The 21676-nt window shown below is 32.8% G+C and overlaps 1 protein-coding gene across 1 annotated transcript in view; it reads right to left on the reverse strand.

Annotated features, from left to right (window-relative positions):
- Positions 1 to 21376, reverse strand: part of LOC110991615 (calsyntenin-1) — a 135593-nt gene extending 114217 nt beyond the window's left edge. Inside the window, exon 1 of the mRNA XM_022257057.2 lies at positions 21116 to 21376. Coding sequence (XP_022112749.2) covers positions 21116 to 21200 — 85 coding nt within the window. The 5' untranslated portion in view covers positions 21201 to 21376. The remainder of the gene's footprint in view (positions 1 to 21115) is intronic.
- Between the last annotated feature and the right edge of the window lie 300 nt (positions 21377 to 21676).

Genomic DNA, 21676 nt, shown 5'->3' on the forward strand with positions numbered 1-21676 from the left:
AGGACATTACAGTTACCAACGCATCCTGAGGTCAGGAGGAGGTGATCGTGACTGGCAGAGTTGACGGCACCAGGCCGATCCCCACCCGATGGACCGTTCGAAATCATTACAGATCTCACCAGGCACGCAGAGCCTTGCCGAAGATACGGGCGGTTGTAGGAAGTTGTGCGGTGCCACTAACACGACCTTCAAAAATAAAGAGTGCTTCTGAAGAAGAAGAAATCCCTAGCCCGGACCGTAATAATTAGGATACATTGTAAAATCTTTTGAAAAGGAAATACTATATTATTGCTTTATTAATATTTTATTTTAATTTATCTTGTATATACTTGAATTGTATTTATTTTTTATTTTTTGTCGGACATTTTAGATAAAGTTTGTAATATATGCCGTACATTTAGTATTATGTATGTGAGGTAAACTTAAATAAATAGAATATCGATAGCGTGTGTTCGATAGGACGCAGAAGTCTTACTTGTCTAAAAATAAAAATGATATTAGTAAATATCAGAAGATGTAGTGCCACTGAATTTCTTTTCTTATTTACCTAATATATAACTTACAATGTTCTTTGTAAGTTGTTTGTAAAAGCCTAAGATCCTAAAGGAATAAATGGGCTATTTATGGGCTTTTGTTCGGCATTTTATATCATTTTCCAAAGAAACTGAATATCACTCCCACACTGAGTGCTTTAAATAACTTTAAGGGCAAAATATCGCCAAGTTGATTCTATTAAGAATTTAACTGTGGTTACTGAAAGGATTTCATTATAACAATCAAGAATTTCGTTCTAATAAAACAAAAATAAAAAATAAATATATAAAGGGACTTCAAATTCAGAGGTTTACAATTTGACATGTTATATTATGTAAATGTTAAGGAGTTTTAAATGTCAATAATAGTTCACAGTTGCTGTGGCTAAGGTTTTTGTTATATTACATAGTAGTAAACTATTCAAGGGAAACGGTAAGAAAACTTCTGAGAAACGTTGCTACCTTTAACACAGCGGCATCTGTTAGAATTGTATCAAATAATAAACAAATAATTTGCAATAAAATAATATTGCGGCTATAAATTGAGATGTAAGCTATCCTATCTTTTAAGTAAGATCAAACTGAACACTGTGCGCAAATTCGGTTCGTTAGTTTAAGGGTCCATAGTGGACAAATGTGACACGTAATTTATATATTAAGATTTACACATTTGATTATAATAGTAAGTATTTTTATGTAACCAAAAACCGTATAACATTAAATTTACTTTAGAACATTTATACAAAATTCTAATTTCTAAAACCAACTCGAAAATCATCAAACTAATTACCAAAAGGGTATGTTTACTTTTAAATAGAGAAACTCAACGTAAAGGCCATAGTGGCTCTATACAAACATCGTCCTAAGCAAACAATTGGAATTTCAAGACAGTAAAAGCTGTAGGATATCACCGCACTGAATGGCGCAAGCGCAGCGAGCCCACGCTATCAGCCTTCGATACGTGTCACTTAGTTCTGGGAGGCGTTTAACGCGTCATTAACGCGTTGCTTGGTCCGCCCTTTACACCTTTAACTCATCGTCTATCTGAATAAAAATAATCAAAAAATGTATGTTATTCGTTTCGTTCGTTTATTTCTATATTTTTCAACACTGTCACATTAGCATATCACAAGTGAATCAAAGAGGCAACTGTGATTACGTATTCAAATCTGGGTCACCACTGAGACTAGGGGAATCAAAAACTATTTACTTTAACCTTACTATTTACCTTTTTTTTTACTTAATAGGGTTGTCTGCAAGAGATCACCTGTTAGCATGACCGTCCGCTGCTTCAATATTAATTTATGTCATCTGGTTGTATATTAAAGAAACGATTTTTCTTAGATTAAATTAATTTTAGATTATTAATTATCCTATTTTGTGTTATGAGATGTTTCATTCTATGTTGTTTGTTAGTCTGTGGAAAAGGCGCTTGATTTGTATGTTAGTCGTTTTAAATTGAATACGATATTTTATGTTAAAAAAATAGGTTAAAATAAATAGGCATAGGTGATTTTCAAAAATTTTATTCTACGTTTGTAGAAAAAACGACACTAATAATAGAAAATGGTATTTAATACATTGAAAGTTTTATTAACGCATTATCTAGGTAAATATAGTTTATTTAAATATCACAAGAAATTAATATGTTGACTATAGCTAACTTCAGGGTGGGGTGTGCGCGTGCTTCGTCAAAATTTACTCACATAATTTTTCCTTAACGCGCCAAAAGAAGTACAACTTCAATAATACAAAAAAGTTTCAATACATAGATTTAAATTAAATTCCATGCGTTTTGATACACCTCCTTACTCGACTTAGAATAAGGGTGGTGACTTCCACAACCTAATGTTTTTACAAATATACGTAAAGGTATTTTATGATCATTTTAAAATCTTACATAACTTTTTTCTAGCATAACAAAGGGCTGTCAGACAGGAGGCTAATCTGATCCCGCCGCCACTCTCAATCTCAAAGGGTTCGCGATTGCGTAGCCGGCCTTTTAAGAATTGGTACGCGCTTTTTCTTGTCGAAGTCGAATTGAGGTCAATCCTTCATAAAACTGCGCGTGTCCACACGACCCACAGTGCGTACATGTCCCCTATGTACCTGTAAAGGTCAACTTATCCTTGCTGTAGTCTATACCGTTTAAGATTTCCATTTAGATATGTCAAATAAAATGTTCAGTCGCTCGATATGATCGCTTAGTAATAGTCTCTTTTATTTGTAAAATATGTTTGCTTCAATTCTCCTGGATTTTATGGTAGACAGTTCCTTAATAGTAAATTTATAATGTATATCGACAATAAATTATATCCCCGTGAAATTTGTTTCGCCATAATGGTTTTTTTTTTAATTAGCCTGCCATTTTATTGCCTGTATACCAATAAAACCAACTAGATGGTGACAACATCGTTAAGGGGGTAGGCTCCCAGTAAATGCAGATAGGAGAATAGATAAAAATAAAGGGCTGATGATGATATGGAACTTTTTTCTATGTTACCCGATAATGACTGTTCAGGTTTCGGAATAAAAACTTAAATACTAAATCAAATTAAATGTTTCAATATGTTTTTAAATCACAGGAGGCAAACGGGCAGGAGGCCTCTTGTTACATCAAAAGCTGGCAACGCACTGAGCGTTCTGGCATTGAGCGTGCGTGAGCGGCGGTATCACTTTTCTTAAAGGACCTTAAGTCTAATTGGTTCGGAAATACTAAAGTGGGCAGCTGGTTCCACAAAGCGGTGATGCGCGGTATATTATGATAACCGTTAAAGATATAGGTACCTATAAAAAAAATTCAGACTAATTTGATTTATACTTATACGAACACAATTTTTAATAACAATAAGTTGTGTGTTGTAATGTTTATAAAAATTGAGATATAAATATAGTTTACAAAAAGTTTCCTGTAGGTTTTCATTTGTCATAGTAGAAATTTTCAAGACATCCTAGAGAATCCTCCTTTTTCAAACAGGAATGTTCCGTGATAACAAAGAAATGTTAAGTCTGAATTTTACTGCAATATCTTGGGAATCGAATCGCATTATTGAAAATCTCTGTAGAAAATTACAAGTACTTTAAGTTCAATGAATATAAAATGCAATGATTAAACAGGTTTTAAATATGCTTCGTACATTGAATAGCAAATCTGAAAAACGGATATTACATCTTAAATAATTAATACTTTTATCTTTTCTTTTCTTACATGTAGATAGTATTGTACGGAAAGCGACCAAAATGCTTGGCTTTATTTTAAGAACATCATCTAGTTTTACCCAAGTAAAGACATTGAAAATTCTATATTGTGCGTATGTTAGAAGCAACTTAGAGTATGCATCACAAGTTTGGAACCCTCAGTATGCTATTTACAATAATAGAATTGAAAATATCCAAAAAAAATTTCTTAAGCACTTGCAATTTAAGGCCAAAATTTCGCTGCCTGATTGATTACAGAGCCCGGTGTAAACATTTTCACATGTTACCATTGTCATTACGACGTGATATTGCGGACACTATCTACCTTATGAAAATTGCTACTGGCGAAGTCGATTGTACTGAGCTAGTGAGTAAAATAAGCCTTCGAACATATAACAAAACACTTAGAATTACGAACATATTGCACGTGCCGAGAGTAAACACAAATTATAGAGGGAGGAACTTTATGGTTAGGGCAGCAAACAAATTCAATAACTCAACGGTGGACATTGATATGTTCGCTTGGAGTGTGGAGGCAGCAAGGAGAGCTCTGGTACAAAATTATTTTAACCAGGATGAATGAAATGTATTGACTTCATTTTGATTTTCATTGTCAACAAATTCAATTTTGTTTTTCTGTTTATTGTTATTGTTTTGTTTAACACTAAAATTTTTTGAAATGTTTAGGTACCTTCTTGTTATATATATTCATTTAAATTAAACTATTTGTGAAGATTTATAATTGGCCCATGTTGTTATGTATATATTCATCTATTTTTGTATTGTGCTGTGAATCTTCTTATGAATAAATAAATAAATAAATTTTCAACTAGTCGCGACTTGTACGTAGACAAAGGAATAGGAGTAATTCATCATATTACTCAGTGCAAGACGATATATTCAAATACATACACAACGATACCGTCAAATATGCAACACAAAGATTCGTGCAATCAATAAAAATATTATTAAAATAATTAATCGTATTTGAAGCTTAATATTCAAACAAGTTACCAACCAATTTCAGACGAAGCAAAACAAAAACAAAAATATAAAACCTATAATTTATATTCGAGAAACATACAAAAGAGCTGAGGCAATCAAAGTTGCCAAATGAAAAACTTTTCACGCAAGCTATCTGAAGCAGACATCTTATTCGCGTAAATAAACATTAACTGAATCGTAACTTGCTAAACTTTTATTTTAGGATAGGTTCATTAAAAAAAAAGTTAAGAGCAGTGTTAGCATAGTTCAGGTAGCTTCAGCGTGCGACTCTCATGTCCGAGGTTCGATCCCCCGCTGTCGACCAACGGACTTTCTTCTATGTTAGTCGTCTGTAAGGCAGAGAAAGCTGATCACCTACTTGCTTTATTACGAAACAGATACAGTAATCTGATGACCAGACCTAAAAATATTGCTGCACCACTGGTATATTTAATCTGAATAAACCTAATATTAAATACAAGCTGACCCGGCGAACTTTGTTCCGCCTTAATGGCAATAAATAAGCAGTTTTTTTTATTGGAAAAAAATACAAAAAAATTAAATACCTACATTAATCATTCATTATTATTTCTGTATTTTAGTACATAGGTTGCATATTTGCTCTCGTGATTGAGAAGCACGAAGTCGCGCCATACTATCGCGGCGCTGTTCACGTGCAATTTCTTGTTCTTCTTCAGTCCTTTCATTTGCAGTATTTCGTATTCTTCTTGCATTACGGCTTTGTCGGGAAAGATTCGATCGCGTTTGAAAACTCAAATTTTCAACCATACCGAGTTTTATAGTTCACTGTTTATACGAATGGGCAATGGCACTATCATTACATTATAATTGTTAATTATTTATTAAATAGAAATAGTTTGAATATTGATTTCTTACAAATATCAAATTGTCATTACATAGCTGTCATTATACGTCAATAGCTTTCATTTGCGTTTTCTTATTCCAAGTCTGATTCCTTTTTGTTATACCACGTTTTATAGTGACTGACGTTTCATGTCAAGTCACACGGGAACGCTGTCGAACGGGATAAAAAGTATCTTATGTCCGTCTCCTGGCTCTAAGCTACCTCCATACCAATTTTCACCCAAATCTGTTCTGCCGTTCTTGAGTTATAAGTGGTGTAACTAACACGACTTTCTTTTATATATATAGCTAGATAGATAGATGACAACGTATAATTTATTTAAAAGAGTCATGAACGACAATAAAACGCTAAATTTGAGGCCTATAAGTACGAATTAAAGACGCAATTAAACTATTTAAGAAAATCAGGCGAAACATATATAATTCTTTGATATATCGCCAACATACAAAATGCCTAAAAACTAAAGTACTATACTTTTCATAACTGAACATTACTTAATGTAAATATTAACAGGATTAATTAAGACACCGTTTTCATGTTAATTTAAAAACGTTTTCTTCAATCTTTAATTATCTACAAATTTCGAGAATAAGGTTCTTCCCTCTTATTCCTATTATATTCATTGCTTCCATTTGAGTGAAATTTATCACCAAATGCTTTTTAGGGGCGTGAGAAAAAGTCACTTGTGAAGGGAAAACTTACGATTTATAGCCACAACGCGTGTCGCATACTAATTTGTCTTAAAAGACATATGAAGCATCTTTGTAAAACCTTCGAAAAATTTGAGTTTTCTTCCGTTAATTATAACACTAATAACGGTTTTATTGAATAAGAAAACAGGCGAGTGATTAGAGCTAAAGAAAAGCTAAAGAAAGCCCAAAGAAAAATATCGATTTAGTACAAAATTGAAAATCGTTGTCTTATTTTATTACCTGGACAAATAATTTCCGTTATTTATTTTTAGACAGTTTAAAGAAGATAATGAATTAATATACTTCAAGGCAAATAGCTTTCTTGTATACCATTTTCCGTTTGTAAATAAAACTGAAAATTAATACAATAACAAAATTAAATTACTTATTCTTATCTTGACTTGCCAGAAAATGCCATTGAAGAATCATACTTGAAACACCTTTCTTTGGTTTTAAACAACCAAGTAGGATCTGCTTGATAAGATCTAGGTATGCTGGCAATCTACAGTGGCTCAAAATGGACAGGACCGATTTTAAAAATTCTTTCACCATTTGTAGCATTCAAATCATCATCATCACTGATTAATATAGGCTATAATATAAAGTACATACCAATAATAAGGCAGCACGGGCCGCCATTAATTAAATATTCCAAATATTATACTAAATAAATTTAGTATCTTGGCACAACAACAAAACGTTCGAACTATTTATGTGCGCGTTAATAAAGAGGGTAGAACGAACAAAATCTCGCATCAAAGCTAGTTCAAACGTATTCCACGATATAAAGGCGTGATAAGTGGGAACGTGCGTGATGAATAACATTCGTACTGAAAATGACTTCTTTTGAAATACCTTTCCTTTCAAAGATATTGTGCCTATTTATATCAAAATGATTTATAAAATCGCTCGTAACCATGGTAACAAACAATGTACTATTGTTAGTCTATTTTTTATAATGACGCTGTTAGGGTTCCAACGGTTACCTTTTTTTAAAAGGAAAGGCGGTGACTTAAGTTAAAAACTTAACGCCACCCATGGACACACGCAACACCAGGAAATTCACAAGTGCGCTGCAGTAACAGACGGAAATACCTGGATTGGCAGCTGTTCCAATAACGCCGGAGCGCGGCAAGAAGTTTCTTTAAATGTCGCAACGCCGAGAAGGTGGAACGGTCGGAATAAATTCATAAATCATTTATTATTATTTCATTAATACACATTTTGTATGTATTTCTTAAATTTATCCATAAATATATTAGACTAGATTTGGGTATAAAATGACGCCGTGGATTTTGATGTCTGATAGGCCATCGTCGGGGCATGTATCACGACGTACTAGAAAAGGGACAGATAATAACCCATCAATGGCGACCATGCTATGTGAATGTTATGAAACTGGATAAAACTAGATGTCAGGACCGCCGCAAGCGAAAATATGTCTTTTCCAGCGTGAGTATAGAAAGATTTTAGACAATTTGTGCTGCAATACACAATTCATTATTATTATTTTATCATAGACTAGAGTGTCATCCTTAGACTTCCTTTAAGTGACCGGGCGTAAATCAGAGCTGTACAAGGGTGTGGCACTAGTAAACTGTACCTGCTGCTTGTCACAATATTTGTTAACCTATTTATTAGTGTAAGTTGATTTATTTCTTTTGATGTAACGGTTGTATTAAATATACACAATTTATAGAATTAGATATTACTATATTGTGGAAATAAACTGTACCTTTATGACTCGCTAAGCTTAAGTTAGCCATTGAATGTCTTCCCATAAAGAAACATGACTGAGCTTCTTATAAATAAGCCATTAATTATTAACTAAGAAGGGATTGCGTGATGATAATGTCACACACGGTAAATTATATACTCACACGTACAACCTTTTACATTATAAATAGAGATTTCTCTATTTACTTTTATATATTATGAAACCATTTATTAATTTCCAAATTAAGAAAGTCTAGGAAGTGTAAAGGCTGTCCAAGTGTATACTTACTTCTAAGTAGGCGAAATAGTTTGGTCAAGTCACCCATTTATTCGTAGCCCGTGGGTTCATTTGAGTAAGCAACTTTCCCAAGTTGTTAACTATACAAGTTTGAATTATCGTCAGGGTTGCGAAGAAACCAAAAAATTATATTACGACATTTATTATAAAACCCAACCAACCAATGCAATGATGTGAAGACCGTATTCCTCTACAAAATGTTTAAGATTGTGTGTTATTATATATTCATACTGTATACGTGCCATTGACAATATAAATTAAAAAATATCTGCGTTTATTGCAAAAAACGTTATGCGACAGAATTTTCGTCTTTAGTTCTAATATGTTACTACCAAACAAATACATCAACCAACAGCGTGTTTTGTTTTTCGAACTCCTTTTCTCACTCTCTCTCAATCGGTCTCAATCGCTATCTCCCTTTTATTCAACAAAAACGCTGCACATATTCGTGACGGTCCTGACGCAAAAAAAAATATCCTCATTCGCCTTAAGAAGTTTCACTTGTAAAAGGAAAGCGAGATACTTATAGGGTCTCATTGAAAGTAATAATAAATCAATATTAATAATATGTAGTCGTACTTCAACCATAAAATGTACGTTATTTTATAGAAATATTGTTATTATTTGTCAAGCGATGACCCTAGCAAAAATCCAGTTAGAGTAACGTCGCAATAGTTGCGGTTTGCTATTGCTGAGGTCAATTTAATCTTCTCAAGTATAATCTTGCCTTGTTGACAGTGTATGGAAATAAACTTCGTTCCTGAAGCACAGTTGTTACAGTGACGAATCATGAGATTCACAACGCTAATCAACTGATAGACTTTTCTTAAAGAAAACTTGTTCGGTCATTATCATTGACAAACACAGGCCACATTTACCCAAAAAACCTAATAAATTAAACCACCTTCAAACATTATGGCTATTTTATGGACCTTGAAACCTTCTTTAGGCGCCGTTATATCCCCTGAGTGGGACAGCTGGCACCTGCAAGCCTGAGCCAGCTCTCTTCGGTTCATAGATAATTACTTGGGCACTGCTTGCTTTGTTTCCAGGTTTGTTTTGAGCGACCAGGTTTCCAGGACTTGCTTGCAGTAACTTGGATCCCTCCGGGGCGTATGTCCTAACCACTTCTACTTTCGGCGCGCTAAGCAGCGCTATTCGGCGCTAGCGAGTTTAGTGAACATTAAATTTAATTAATCTATATAGTATATAAATACTTAAAAAATTCTTACTCTCGTGATTGCGTCTTTTGTTCTGTGATTTGTTCACTCAATTGAAAGTAATTTATTGGTTTCAGACTTTATTTGAACCGTGTTTGTTAGAAAGAATAAATTCAAGCATCTTTATCGATTAACACAAATGAAGCTTTTTAATACCTTTTCAGAGAATAATTTAAAACATTATTAGTGTATTTTTTAAAAAGAAGCCATTATCATCTTGGGTACCTTATTATGTAAACACGTTAGATGTTCAGCGTTGTAGGACTATTCTCGCATAACGCGCTTGTAGCATCCCAAATAACGCGTTATGAACAAATGATTCACGACAACGAACAAAGTCATTTTTTTACTTTTTCTGTCATTTGCAGTTTTTTGCAGTGTTTAAAATGTCCTCTTTCTTCAAATTGCGATATAAGGTATATAATATATAAGGTATATAATAGGTAACCTTTTTATATGTAACTGTATTATGAAAATCCAAACATTCTTTTTCGCGTTACACCAGTACTCGATAGTGGCCTCTATGAAACAATAGTTCAAGTTTCGCCTCGTTCGAGCGACCTATTTGTAACGATACGGAACAACAATGGCCCTTTCAATCTTCAGTGTGTTGTACATGAGAAAGAACTTACTCCTTAACTATTTTTAAAATATATATATTTAGCGACGTCGGCCTTTTTTCCTGAGGTTATATTTTTTATAGAACAGGGGCAAACGAGCAGGTGGCACACCTGATGTGATATAGAGACGTCGCCCATGGACACTCTCAATGCCAGAGAGCTCGCGTATGCGTCACCAGCCTGGTACTTGGTACGTCCTTTTCTTGAAGGACCCTTAGTCGAATACTTCAGTGGACCGCTGGTTCCACATAGAGGTGGTGTGCGGCAAAACTGTATTAAAACACTCAGTAGTAAAACGATGGACGTATGTATTTGTACAATTAGTTATATTTTTTCTGTATATAATGCCTAATACCTGCTCAGACAGAGCAGGAAAACATGTGGAAAACCGCATCTTAATATCACTGCTTTGTACTGTCTTTGCCACAGAGAATTGCAATTTTGTTTAACTCTGCAAACGTCTGCAACAATTTTAAGTTACTTCACCAACTTTGCCTCTAAAGTCCGTTGAAAATATGTAAAAGAAATTACCTGAAACAAAAAACATCTCATTAATACATTGATGTTAATAACTTGTTGCGTATCGTAGATACGCACTAAAAATGTACACACTATATTGTGCAGTATGTTCTATAAGATTTTGATGTATGTGGCAACATAAATACAGGACACTAAGAAAAGAAGAAAACAGACGTCACTCAGAACAGACTTTTAAGTGTGGGAAGAGAGAAGATTTTTTTCCTTGAGCGTTTCTAAGAGAATATAAATTGTTTACCGTTGTTTGTGAAGAATAAACCAATTAACAAAGATAAAAATGGGTTGTGATTTATAACAAGATAGAACATCCCATAAACTACATTATTAAAAGGTGCAAAATACTTTAATACAAAAAAGTTTTTCTATAATAGCTTTCTTTAGGAACCTTATTGATCAAGAACTTTTTATTATCTTGTTAACCCGATGATGCCGGAGTTGGGGAATGGGGTGATCATCCACGTGCCGGTTTTATTAACATTAAAGGCACCTTACTTTGCAAGCCGATCCCTTCACGGGGTCGTCACCTTATTAAACTCCTATTTTCAGGTCAGAGACAAAATATATTGCAGTACACAACGCCCAATGCACAATAGGTACACCACTTTTCAATGGAAAAACAATATTCATCCAACAATTGTCATCGGTTAATTAAAGTCAACTACAAAGGGAAAGTTAAATGGAGTGGAATGAGCTCACAGATTTATTCTGACTTTATCAGATGAGGTTTCTCGCAACGTGTTTAGGGTTGTCATGAGAACGAATGAACGAGTAAGAGGTCCTTCTGCATTTTAAAAAGATGCAATTATATATTTACAGAGATATCTACTAACTAGGCGCCCTTCATAAATTGATTTTATTTATTATAAATCGGGCGAACACATAATTTTAAAATACTTTACTATATTTACTTATATGTTATACTTTCCGTATATTTCGAACCCGTTTTTCGTCATCATCGATACGACTTGTTGCAGCCTATAATGATGGGAAAAATAAAGGCAAATGACGAGCTAGTCGAAGGAAGATGTCATGGTACCATAACGTATGGGTCATAACTTCAAAAGAGCTGTTTAGACTATAAAGGCACCTGGCACCTGAAGAAGATAAAATCCAGTCAATTATCTAAAATACGTTAAAAATTGCCGTAATCCATAGTGGTAAGGAAGTGACATTAAATAGCTAATTGAGGCTTATAGTACTAAAAAAGGTGGTAACAATTTGTAAAATACATACTAAATCCTACGTTAAAGCTTATAAAATCATAATAAATGAACATTTACGATTACACGCAATATCCGGCCGTGTCAACCCTATTCAAGTGAATGCAACCTTTGTATATATTTTATACAGTTTTGTAACGTTCAGCCATATGGGAATTAGTCAAACGCAATTGCTTTGTTTTTCCTGAGTTCTTAGGTTCGATCTACGAATGTACACTAATATAAACTTTATTTCTACGTGCGTATTTGCGCGCAACGAACGGTGAACGGTCACCCTCCAGTAGGTATACTATTATAAAAATAACTCGATAAATGTCTGAAACCTATCGTCTATAAAATTTATCGCAGTTATCTGTGTTGAGCGTTAGCGGCTGTCAGCGCACAGCTGTCATCTGTCAACGTCTAAAATGCAACCATAGATCACTGAACATAACCGTAATACTAAAAGCAATGTTAGTTCAATTCTTTGATTACATATAAGGTATATAACAATTAGCTCCCATTCATTGACACAATTTTATTTTATTGCATCTGGATCGTTTTATGTTGTTCGAGTCGAACTACAACTGTGAAATCTTTTATATATATCCCCGACATTACTATGTAAATTAAGTCGCTGCACCGTAAACCTATAAATTTAATACATTTAAGAGAAACGCCTTTAGAGCCTTCGAGACGACTTTAATTTTCCACTTGAAGTCTTCAAGTTGCGACGTCTACTTACAGATAGTGAAGAAATTATAAGCTTAATGAACTCAACTTGAAAGCAAACTTAGCTGTTAAAAGCTTACCTAGAAAATCTTAGTCATGGTATAAACAATAGCACTGGTGAGTAAGAATTTAAGATTTAAGATGGACCGATTATGCAATTCGTTTGATTATTATTGGTCTACATATTTAGTTGAATCTTACCTACTCTTGAGCTACTGACATGAGATCCCTGATCAATAAATGTAATTGCTCAATTACTATACTAATAGTATCTGTATGCATGGTGAAGAAAAACCTTGTGAGGAAACCAGCAAGAGTCAACTAAGACCAAAAATTTCGACGGTTTGTCATTGATGTTTGTATGTCATGAATTGACTATTAGAAAAAAATGATCAAGAAACAGATACAGAAATCTGAGGCCGAGATCAAGGGTTATAACGCCACTTTTTTTTTGTACTGTAGAGAACTGTAGAGAATTAACGTTATTATTAACAACATCGATATAACGCCTAATTATAAAGATATTGTTGTGATATCCAAATTATAACAATTCTTATACCTCTGAGTCCATAAACTGTGGTCAAAGCAACACAAGATTTCACCAGCACATGTAGGTCACCAGCCAATCGATAACCACAGTTTAAACCGATAAGCTCATAACTTATGAACTTTTTCTATTTCCTGTGAAACTCGGTTACTTTTAAACTCTAATTAATTTAATCCAAACTTTCCGTGACATTTTAATTTTTAATGTGGTATTTAAAATTTTCACTTTGTACGTCAGACATGATTTAAAATTCCAAGGATCACTTTAGAAAGTTTCACATTAGTAATCTCTGTAGATAATTATTTGAATTAAACCCCTGGGGTATGGGATGATGCATTCCTTATTTATACGTTAGTTGTGGTGCACTTCGAACAAGTTTGATGTTATTGAGTTTTTGACAGATTTCGATTCTTCGAATTCATTCATTCAAATTCATCGATTCTTCATCTAATTCGGATACTAAACTTTGCCATTTCCTAGTATAGATCCAGTTCGCAGTTCATGTACATTTTGTCTCATTCTAATATTCTCGTTGAAATATACAGGGGATCTGCTAGCGAAGAGCCCCCTCTAGGCTAGGCTGCAGCCTAATTAGCGTAAGGCCCTGGCTGTAGAATAACTTACTAATAAAAAATAATAAAAGATCGGTAACGAATTACAAAATTTAGCACTCATAAAATATTATCATTTATTGCTCAGAACAAATTCATCAAGAGACTTCTTATGTATTGAAGCGTTTAACGCAAAAACAATATGTGGCATAGTACAAAGTACAACTTAACTAATGATTTTATTATACAGTCTATCCAGTTCTCGCTCAATCATTGCGTCGAGTTTCTTATTCTTCGACGAGGTAAAGCCTAATTAATTATGATTTATTACTATTAATGTTGTCGAGTTTCGAGCCCATAAGAAAAGGAAAATAAAAGTTCTAGTTTTGTTCCACTGTATTTTCGATGTAGCTTAGACCTATCCTACCATTACGATTGAGTCGGTGGCTGTGAAAAATCAGGTACATTCAAACATTTTTGGACCCAGAAAGCGCAAAAAGTCGACGGCGTATGTCAGGCAGAGGAGGCTGATCGCCTACTTGTCTACACATACAGATATCTAAATTCCAGACCTTACAAGGTTGTAGCGCCACTGGTTTTCTTGAAGTTGTACTTCTTTTGCCGCGTTAGGCAAAAATGATGTGAGTAACTTTTTACGATGCCACCGCGCGCCACAAAAAACCGAGACGCTGAAGTTAACTAACCCTTTAGTTTTTCTATTGTTAGTGTCATCTTTTCTACGAATGCGCGTGTACTTAACACACACACGTTTTTGTGTATATCATTTTTGTTTTATATAAATATAACAAAATATAACAAAATATAACAATATTAATATTAAGTTTCTCATGTAAATAAAATATTTCTGTTTTTGTAATGAGAAATAAAGTTCTTTAAACATTATAACAAATGTTAAAGAGGTCGTAAAATTCGTTTTCAGTCGAAAGGTTAGTTATTTAAAATTTTAAAGAAATTAATTTACCTCGTCTATTTACGTGACAAAACTTAAAAATTGTGTTAATGGTATCTGTCCCAAAGGGACTTTTCACATTAATAATGTTAGCGTATCTATTTGGTGAAAGCAATTAACATGTCCAACTAAATGTAATTTTGTTTTAATCGTATTTTGGCTAACCGATTCCATTTAAAATGCAATTATAATTATAACTTGTATGGTTCCGAAACATAGCGGTAGAATGGCAGACAGTTGCTTGCCAATTCTTCTCATTCGTACTACACCCTTGATTTGAGAACTGGATGTAAATATAAAACTTGAAGAATTGAATATGTATTTATTTTTTGACGTTTATAAGTGTACTTGTTTACCTATATAAAGTTATTTTGACTTTGTGATTCGTTATCTATATAAATAAAAATGAATCGCATAATATGTTGCTAAGCTCAAAACTCGAAGACGTCTAGACAAATTCACTATATTATTTATTCCCTTTAATAACAAGAAAATTTTATTTGGTACTTAGCTTTTTATTCCAGAAGAGCCAACAGTCTCCATAGAGCCTTGCTGATACCCCATAGAAAAGTGTTTCATACGTTGGTTACTACTAGAAAGGTTCGAGGAGCAGTTAGTTCCGAATAAATCCCATATACATTTCATATTACTTCTACAATTTCACATAGTTCTTAGGCATTATTAACAAGTCAATAAAAAACTTAGACATGTTGAAAAAAGCAAAGAAAATAATCCGAACAAGCGAAATATTTGAGCCTTCTCAATTGTTAAATTAAAAACTAGACTTGAGTCATCGTAAAAAGAGGTTCTATACCAACAGTTATGCAGCCTTCATAAAGCCTTTAGCTGTACAAAGCTCATTGCCGGTACTCAAACGAATATTCTGCGGCAAAGGCAAAAAGCGAAAGCTACTCTTTATTTTGCTCTATAGCTTTTAGTTTCTCATTGAGTAGAAATCTTGATAAAATTCAACTGCATTTATGTTAAACAAGACATGAAAACCGTAGAGACATACAAATATGCTTATTTATTTATTTAAAAAAGATTGCCAACACACTGATGCAGTGGGCAAGTAATGTGATTAGCATGTTTACATGTACAATTATTGTGAACGTCAAAAAAATTAAATTAATTGTAAATTTATATTTACTGCCAGTTCGCAAGTCAAGGGCGTAGAGCGGACAAGAAGAACTGGTATAAGATACACGATGACACATAAATCTCCATGTCTTCAGGCGTAAGATGCTGCAGCCATTAATGATCCGTGACCAAGAGTGACAAAAACAAAGTAGAAATGTATTAAGTAGTTATTATTATTACTTTTTTATTTCCCATTTGTACTGTTTTATGATCTAGTTCCTTTTTTACTTCTAGTATATATATTTTACAGTCATCATTTAGTTTTGTTTTAATTTTGTTTTTTGTTTGAAGTTTAATTTTTTTTATCCGTTATTGTACTTAATTGACTTATGTTTTCTGTTTCGTATGTATTTAGTTTATCAATGTACTCTGTTTTGGCTTTGAATATTGTCTTAAGTATTTTCTTTTATAATATCGATATGTGTAGCTGTAAGATTACTTATTAATACCTAACTATTCTTTTGAATAACCATCGCTGGGTTGGCACCAAAGTTTTTAATAACGGTCTTGGTGTATTTAGTTTCATGAAAAATTGTCTTCCTTTTTGCCCGACACGCGGCGTTCTTGGATCGGTTTCTCATAGAAAAACAATTGACGATCGCCAGGTTTAAACACGTCTCAAACGCACGATTCTCAACCCTAAGGAAATTATGGAAATTCTATGTAAAAATTATTGCTATTAAACGAACCGTAATAACTGTAAAAATCTTCGAAACACAAGTATAATGTCACTCACGAACCTCGACATTCGTAAGCATAGAAAAACCACCTGCTGCCAATGTTGTAGAAATAATAAGGGTGCGTCAGGGATGTCAACTTTTTTATTACTTTAGTTATTATACATATTATACATTATTAGAATTTGAAATTTATTATTCTAAGCTTCATAGTAAAAAATGGTTATTTATTTCAATTTTATATATGAATTCTGTAATTCAAATAAAAATATTGTTCGTATATAGTAAAAAGTCAAGACGAAAACTACTTGTAGTAATAATTTTAGTTTCCGTTCAACGTCAAATACTTATATTAATAATATATTAACGTTTTATATCCGTTAAAGCAGTTTTATTTAATTAAGCAGGGCAAACGGATAGCATAGGCAATGTGAGTGACATTGTCAGAGGCCTAGCAAGTGCATTGCTGGCCTTTTAAGAATTCATTTATTTAGTATTCATATAAGCTTGCATATTATGAAACAATAAACTTAGATAAACAGTATAAAGCCAAATTTAGTATTAAAAAAACTCTTTACATAACTAAATTAACTCATAATTATTGTCATAGTTAAATTAAACCCAAAGCATAGGCGAATTATATAGGTAATTCGTGTTCGTACAAAAAACATGGATCACTTGTGAGTTTAATTAAAATTCTCTTTTTTATTCTTAAAGATTTGTTTTGTGTTCATTTGGCTTTTGTGTGAGGTGACAACCCTACCATATAGGGTGTTATAGGGGAGGCTTATTGAGATACTTAGGTAGATATGTAAACAAATCACTGCCGACTCCGACCTTTATGGCTATTGGGAATATTCTAAAAGCTTTGAATTTCAAACTGAGCGGAAATATTACGTATTTTTTATGAACCTGTGTGACGTTCGTCTCAAAGCCATTGAATGTTCTGTCCTTATCGCTCTCGTGCCAAAGATAACAGACGCGACCAAGTATTCCCAACACGGCTTATAGTAACGTTTAGAAATCATTCAAAAATATATTGAAAAACGAAGAGAGCTATGAGTTACTATGTTTCAACTAGCGATGTTGCGAGGTTCTGACCCAGACTATTTCTTTATATAAAATGTACTACTTTCATTATCACGTTGATAATTCAAACCATTAAATAATAATAATAAATTATTTATTTTCTCCCATATAACATTTACAACAATAAATAAGATTACAGATATGTACATATATAAGAAAAATATATATTTAGGAATAATGATAAAGACATAGGCGTTAATCATCATAATTTGTCATATTCAATGTATATAACATAGATATGTATTTTATTATTAAATCTCGCATTACTTTTATTTGTGTAAATTCAGTAGGTTTCAGAATAGTGCCTGATGATCCCAAATATGTATGTACTACAAATAAATCCCTCTTTTTATTTGTAGGATAAGATGTAATAATTTCTTAATTTTATTACGATTGCGAATAATAATACATATAACCCTTCACCAAAAATCTCTTGAACAGCGATATTAGTACTGTTATAATCTTTATATGGCAATATTTATATTAACGTTCAGCACAATAGATTCTATACAAGTCGAGAGCGCATTGTATGAGCAGAACTTGCAGAAAATGAGCTTAGAAGGCAAGGCCAAATAACATTATAATGACAACATTGTGCGTAACAATCCGCTTAGCACACGAAAGCTATGTCAAACAATAGTAATTCAGAGTTATATTGAAATTTAAACCCGCCATGGTTTTGTGGTTAACGCCCATTTAAAATGTAAACAATCAATACTAAAACGTCCTGACCAATTCGAGTATTATTTTATTAATTGCCTGAACCTTGAAAAAAATTGCAAAGATAAGAAAAATAAATTTAGTACTTGGGATTATATGGACAAGCGAGTAAAAACCAATGTTATTTATTTTACTTATGGCATAAATCAATTAATAATATCAAGCCATTGATAAATTTACGATATGCGTTGCTAATTGATTAACGTAGCATACACCCTACGAAAATTCTTATTATAATTGTATTGTGAATTGAGACAGTGAAACATAAAATATTATATCTATAATATGTATGTGTGTGTATATAACTGAATTAATGTTCGTCTGTCTCACTAAAACTCAAGTATTTCTGGACCGATTTGGCTAATTATGATCATAAAACATTTGTGAAGATGGTTTACTAGGAAATATGATAATATAAGTAAAGTGCTTAAAACGACAGTTGAATTTTGTTGTCATATATTCATATGCCTTCAAAAATTGGAGTTTCATAGTTGTTGTATGAGGTCAATATTTCTTTGGTCTGTTTTTAAAGCTGTATTCTGAAACGTAATTTCAGGGTTTAGAATACAGATGGTTGATGAATTATTATTATGTATAATCACAGAACTATTAATTTAGTTAAAAATTGTCTAAATGCAATAATAATGAATGCTTCCCATTGAGTAATAATAAATACAACGCATTTTTAGGAGAAAGTTTTTGGGAAAAATTACTTACAACTATAAAAAAAATCCCGAATCGCCCGATACTAGATGTTTGGTTTTCTAAAATAAAACAAAGGCAGGCCTTAAGCAATAAGGCTTCTCAAATTAAAGTTTAAAATATTGAGTATCGGATTGGCAGGAAGCCAGCGGATAACCTTTCGCCGGAAGTACAGAGCTTAATTATGCTAAACGCTAACTCATATGAGCCATCTTGCATTACCTACACAAAAGACATTGAATTTTTTGCAATAATTTGTATATGTAAGGATTTTTTTAATAAATATAATTGAATGAAAAGTTGAGCCCACGAAAGTTTTGGTTTAAATTTTTTAAATACTGATATTGCTTATAATTTTAGTGATTAAAAACACTTTTTTTGTTTGATGCGTAAACACTTTTATTTTTACATTAGCATTAACCAAACTGACTCCCTCATCCAGGCATGTTTAGGAATGCGCCCGCGTCCATGAAACGCAGCCGAGGCGTAAGACGGCATTTATTCATTCTGGGTCGGATCAACTAAATACGAGATAATTTGTAACCTGAAAATATTGCACTGTATTAATTGACTTGAAACTAGCTCGTACATCTGAATAAGCATCTAATAATATAGTTCTACCTAGCGGCTGACGTGAACTGCATATTCATTGCCACCAGCAAGTTGTCACTGACGATATTGCGTGATTCATAAGAATCACAAGGAACAATTCATTTTTATCGTCCTGTTTAATGAATTAACCATTGACCGTGAGGCTAGTTTAGGGAGTTCAAATGTATGATACATATTTAAAATAGTGTAAACGAAATTTTATTAAGTAATATACTTATACCAAAACTGTATAACACATAAATAGACAGTTACACTAAACAATATGAGTCTAAAACCTTGTTTTTTTTGCAAGCAAAATACCAACTAAAGCTCTACAGAACAAAAGTCTTACAGAGCTCCCAATGTCATATTTAATAACCTGTATATACCTATATAGTTTTAAAATTTTATAGGAAATAAAGTATTAGTCAATTGCCATTAAACAATTATAAAGTCAGTACACATTTGTTTCCAGCAGAAATGTTTATAATATTACAATGTCATAGTTTTATAACACAACCATATAATGAAATACAATGACATCACCAGAGATTTGAGTTATGAATAAAATTATACATCACAAAGATTGTTAAAACTTCAACAAAAATACATATTTAACATTTTTTATTACTAATATCAGAGTAAATTAAATATTTCCAGTCATTAAAAAAAACAAGAAAATTATTAAGTCAAGCAATTAAGTCTTGATTACAAGAGTCCTTTGTGCACACCTTTCCATATAAGTGTATCTCTTATGTCAGATATAAACAGAAATTTCAATCAACATTTAAACAAACAAGTAAAACAATATCTTTAAAGATTTCAAGTAAGACTCTTAAAAACAACCGCTGTGATGAAACACAAGCAGTAATATTAACACAGACCCTATAATTGATATTCCATTACAGCTTCATTGTTCACTTTGGAGTTTAGGCTATCAAGTTGTTTTTAGAAAGTGTCTTGTATCTGTAAATATATTTTTTAATTTTGAATCCAGAAAAAATTATATATAGCATTGTTGAGAAATTTGTTTATTAAGCTCTCTAAAAGCTGTTTAGAATCTTCATAAAACGAAAATAATAAATCCTTAAAGGTGTGACCTACAAATGGATCTCTTGAAAATAATTTAATCACGTATTGCAAATTGTGTATTCAAAATGATTCAGCTGCAAAGGCGCACGCCCACAAGTATACCGGGTCACCGTCGTATGTGCACAAGAAGTGGTCAATCCGGTTTCCTGAACACCCACATGACCAGTTTCTTCAGACATGCACACCATGACACAACGCGGTGATATAGATTTCCTACTAGGTAGCCGAAAATATTAACTCCAAAAGTATTTTTTCAGACGCTTAGAAATGCGATGTTTGTGTTTATTTTTATTTAAACCAACATGGTGTCCTAAACAAATAAAAAAATATTTATACATATATAAATACATTATAAGCAGGTAAAATAATAAACCGGAGGCTACCTAAGAAAAACAAATAGAAGCAAGTGTTTTAATATTACCTTCATTATCGTTGTTTCCTTCGCCGTTGTGTGCCGAAACCAGCAAAACTCCGACCCACAAAAGGCTTAAAAACCTCACAATCATTTTAACTGATTAAATGCACAGTCAGTTCACAGTTTAATTGGACAAAAAAAACAAATTATGCACTCGACATAGTCGAACCGACGACACTGCGCTACACCTCAAAGTAGCGATCGGCCTTCCTTGGGCAAATGGCGGCGGATGACGGATATGTTCATCGATTGTGTTCGAGTCTGCGCATATGCGTTCTTCTTTATATAGATGATGGTAACACTGTACGAATTAGGGTGGAGCTACATTAGCAATAGATAGCAACAGATAATAAAAGATCACAAAATCATATTACTTTTCCGAAGGTTCCTTTTAAGAACTAATTAAATAAGCATACAAGTTAAGCAGCTTCAATTTCTGAATATATAAAATACCAGAAAATTGGTAGACAGAACTAATAACTCCTTATCCTTGTCTTTCAAACTGCCATTATATGTATTATGTAGTAGCAAATTCGTAATGAAATATGGCTTTAGGAAACAAAACAA

This window comes from Pieris rapae, chromosome 18, assembly GCF_905147795.1.
Source record: "Pieris rapae chromosome 18, ilPieRapa1.1, whole genome shotgun sequence".
In the NCBI taxonomy this organism is placed as follows: domain Eukaryota; kingdom Metazoa; phylum Arthropoda; class Insecta; order Lepidoptera; family Pieridae; genus Pieris; species Pieris rapae.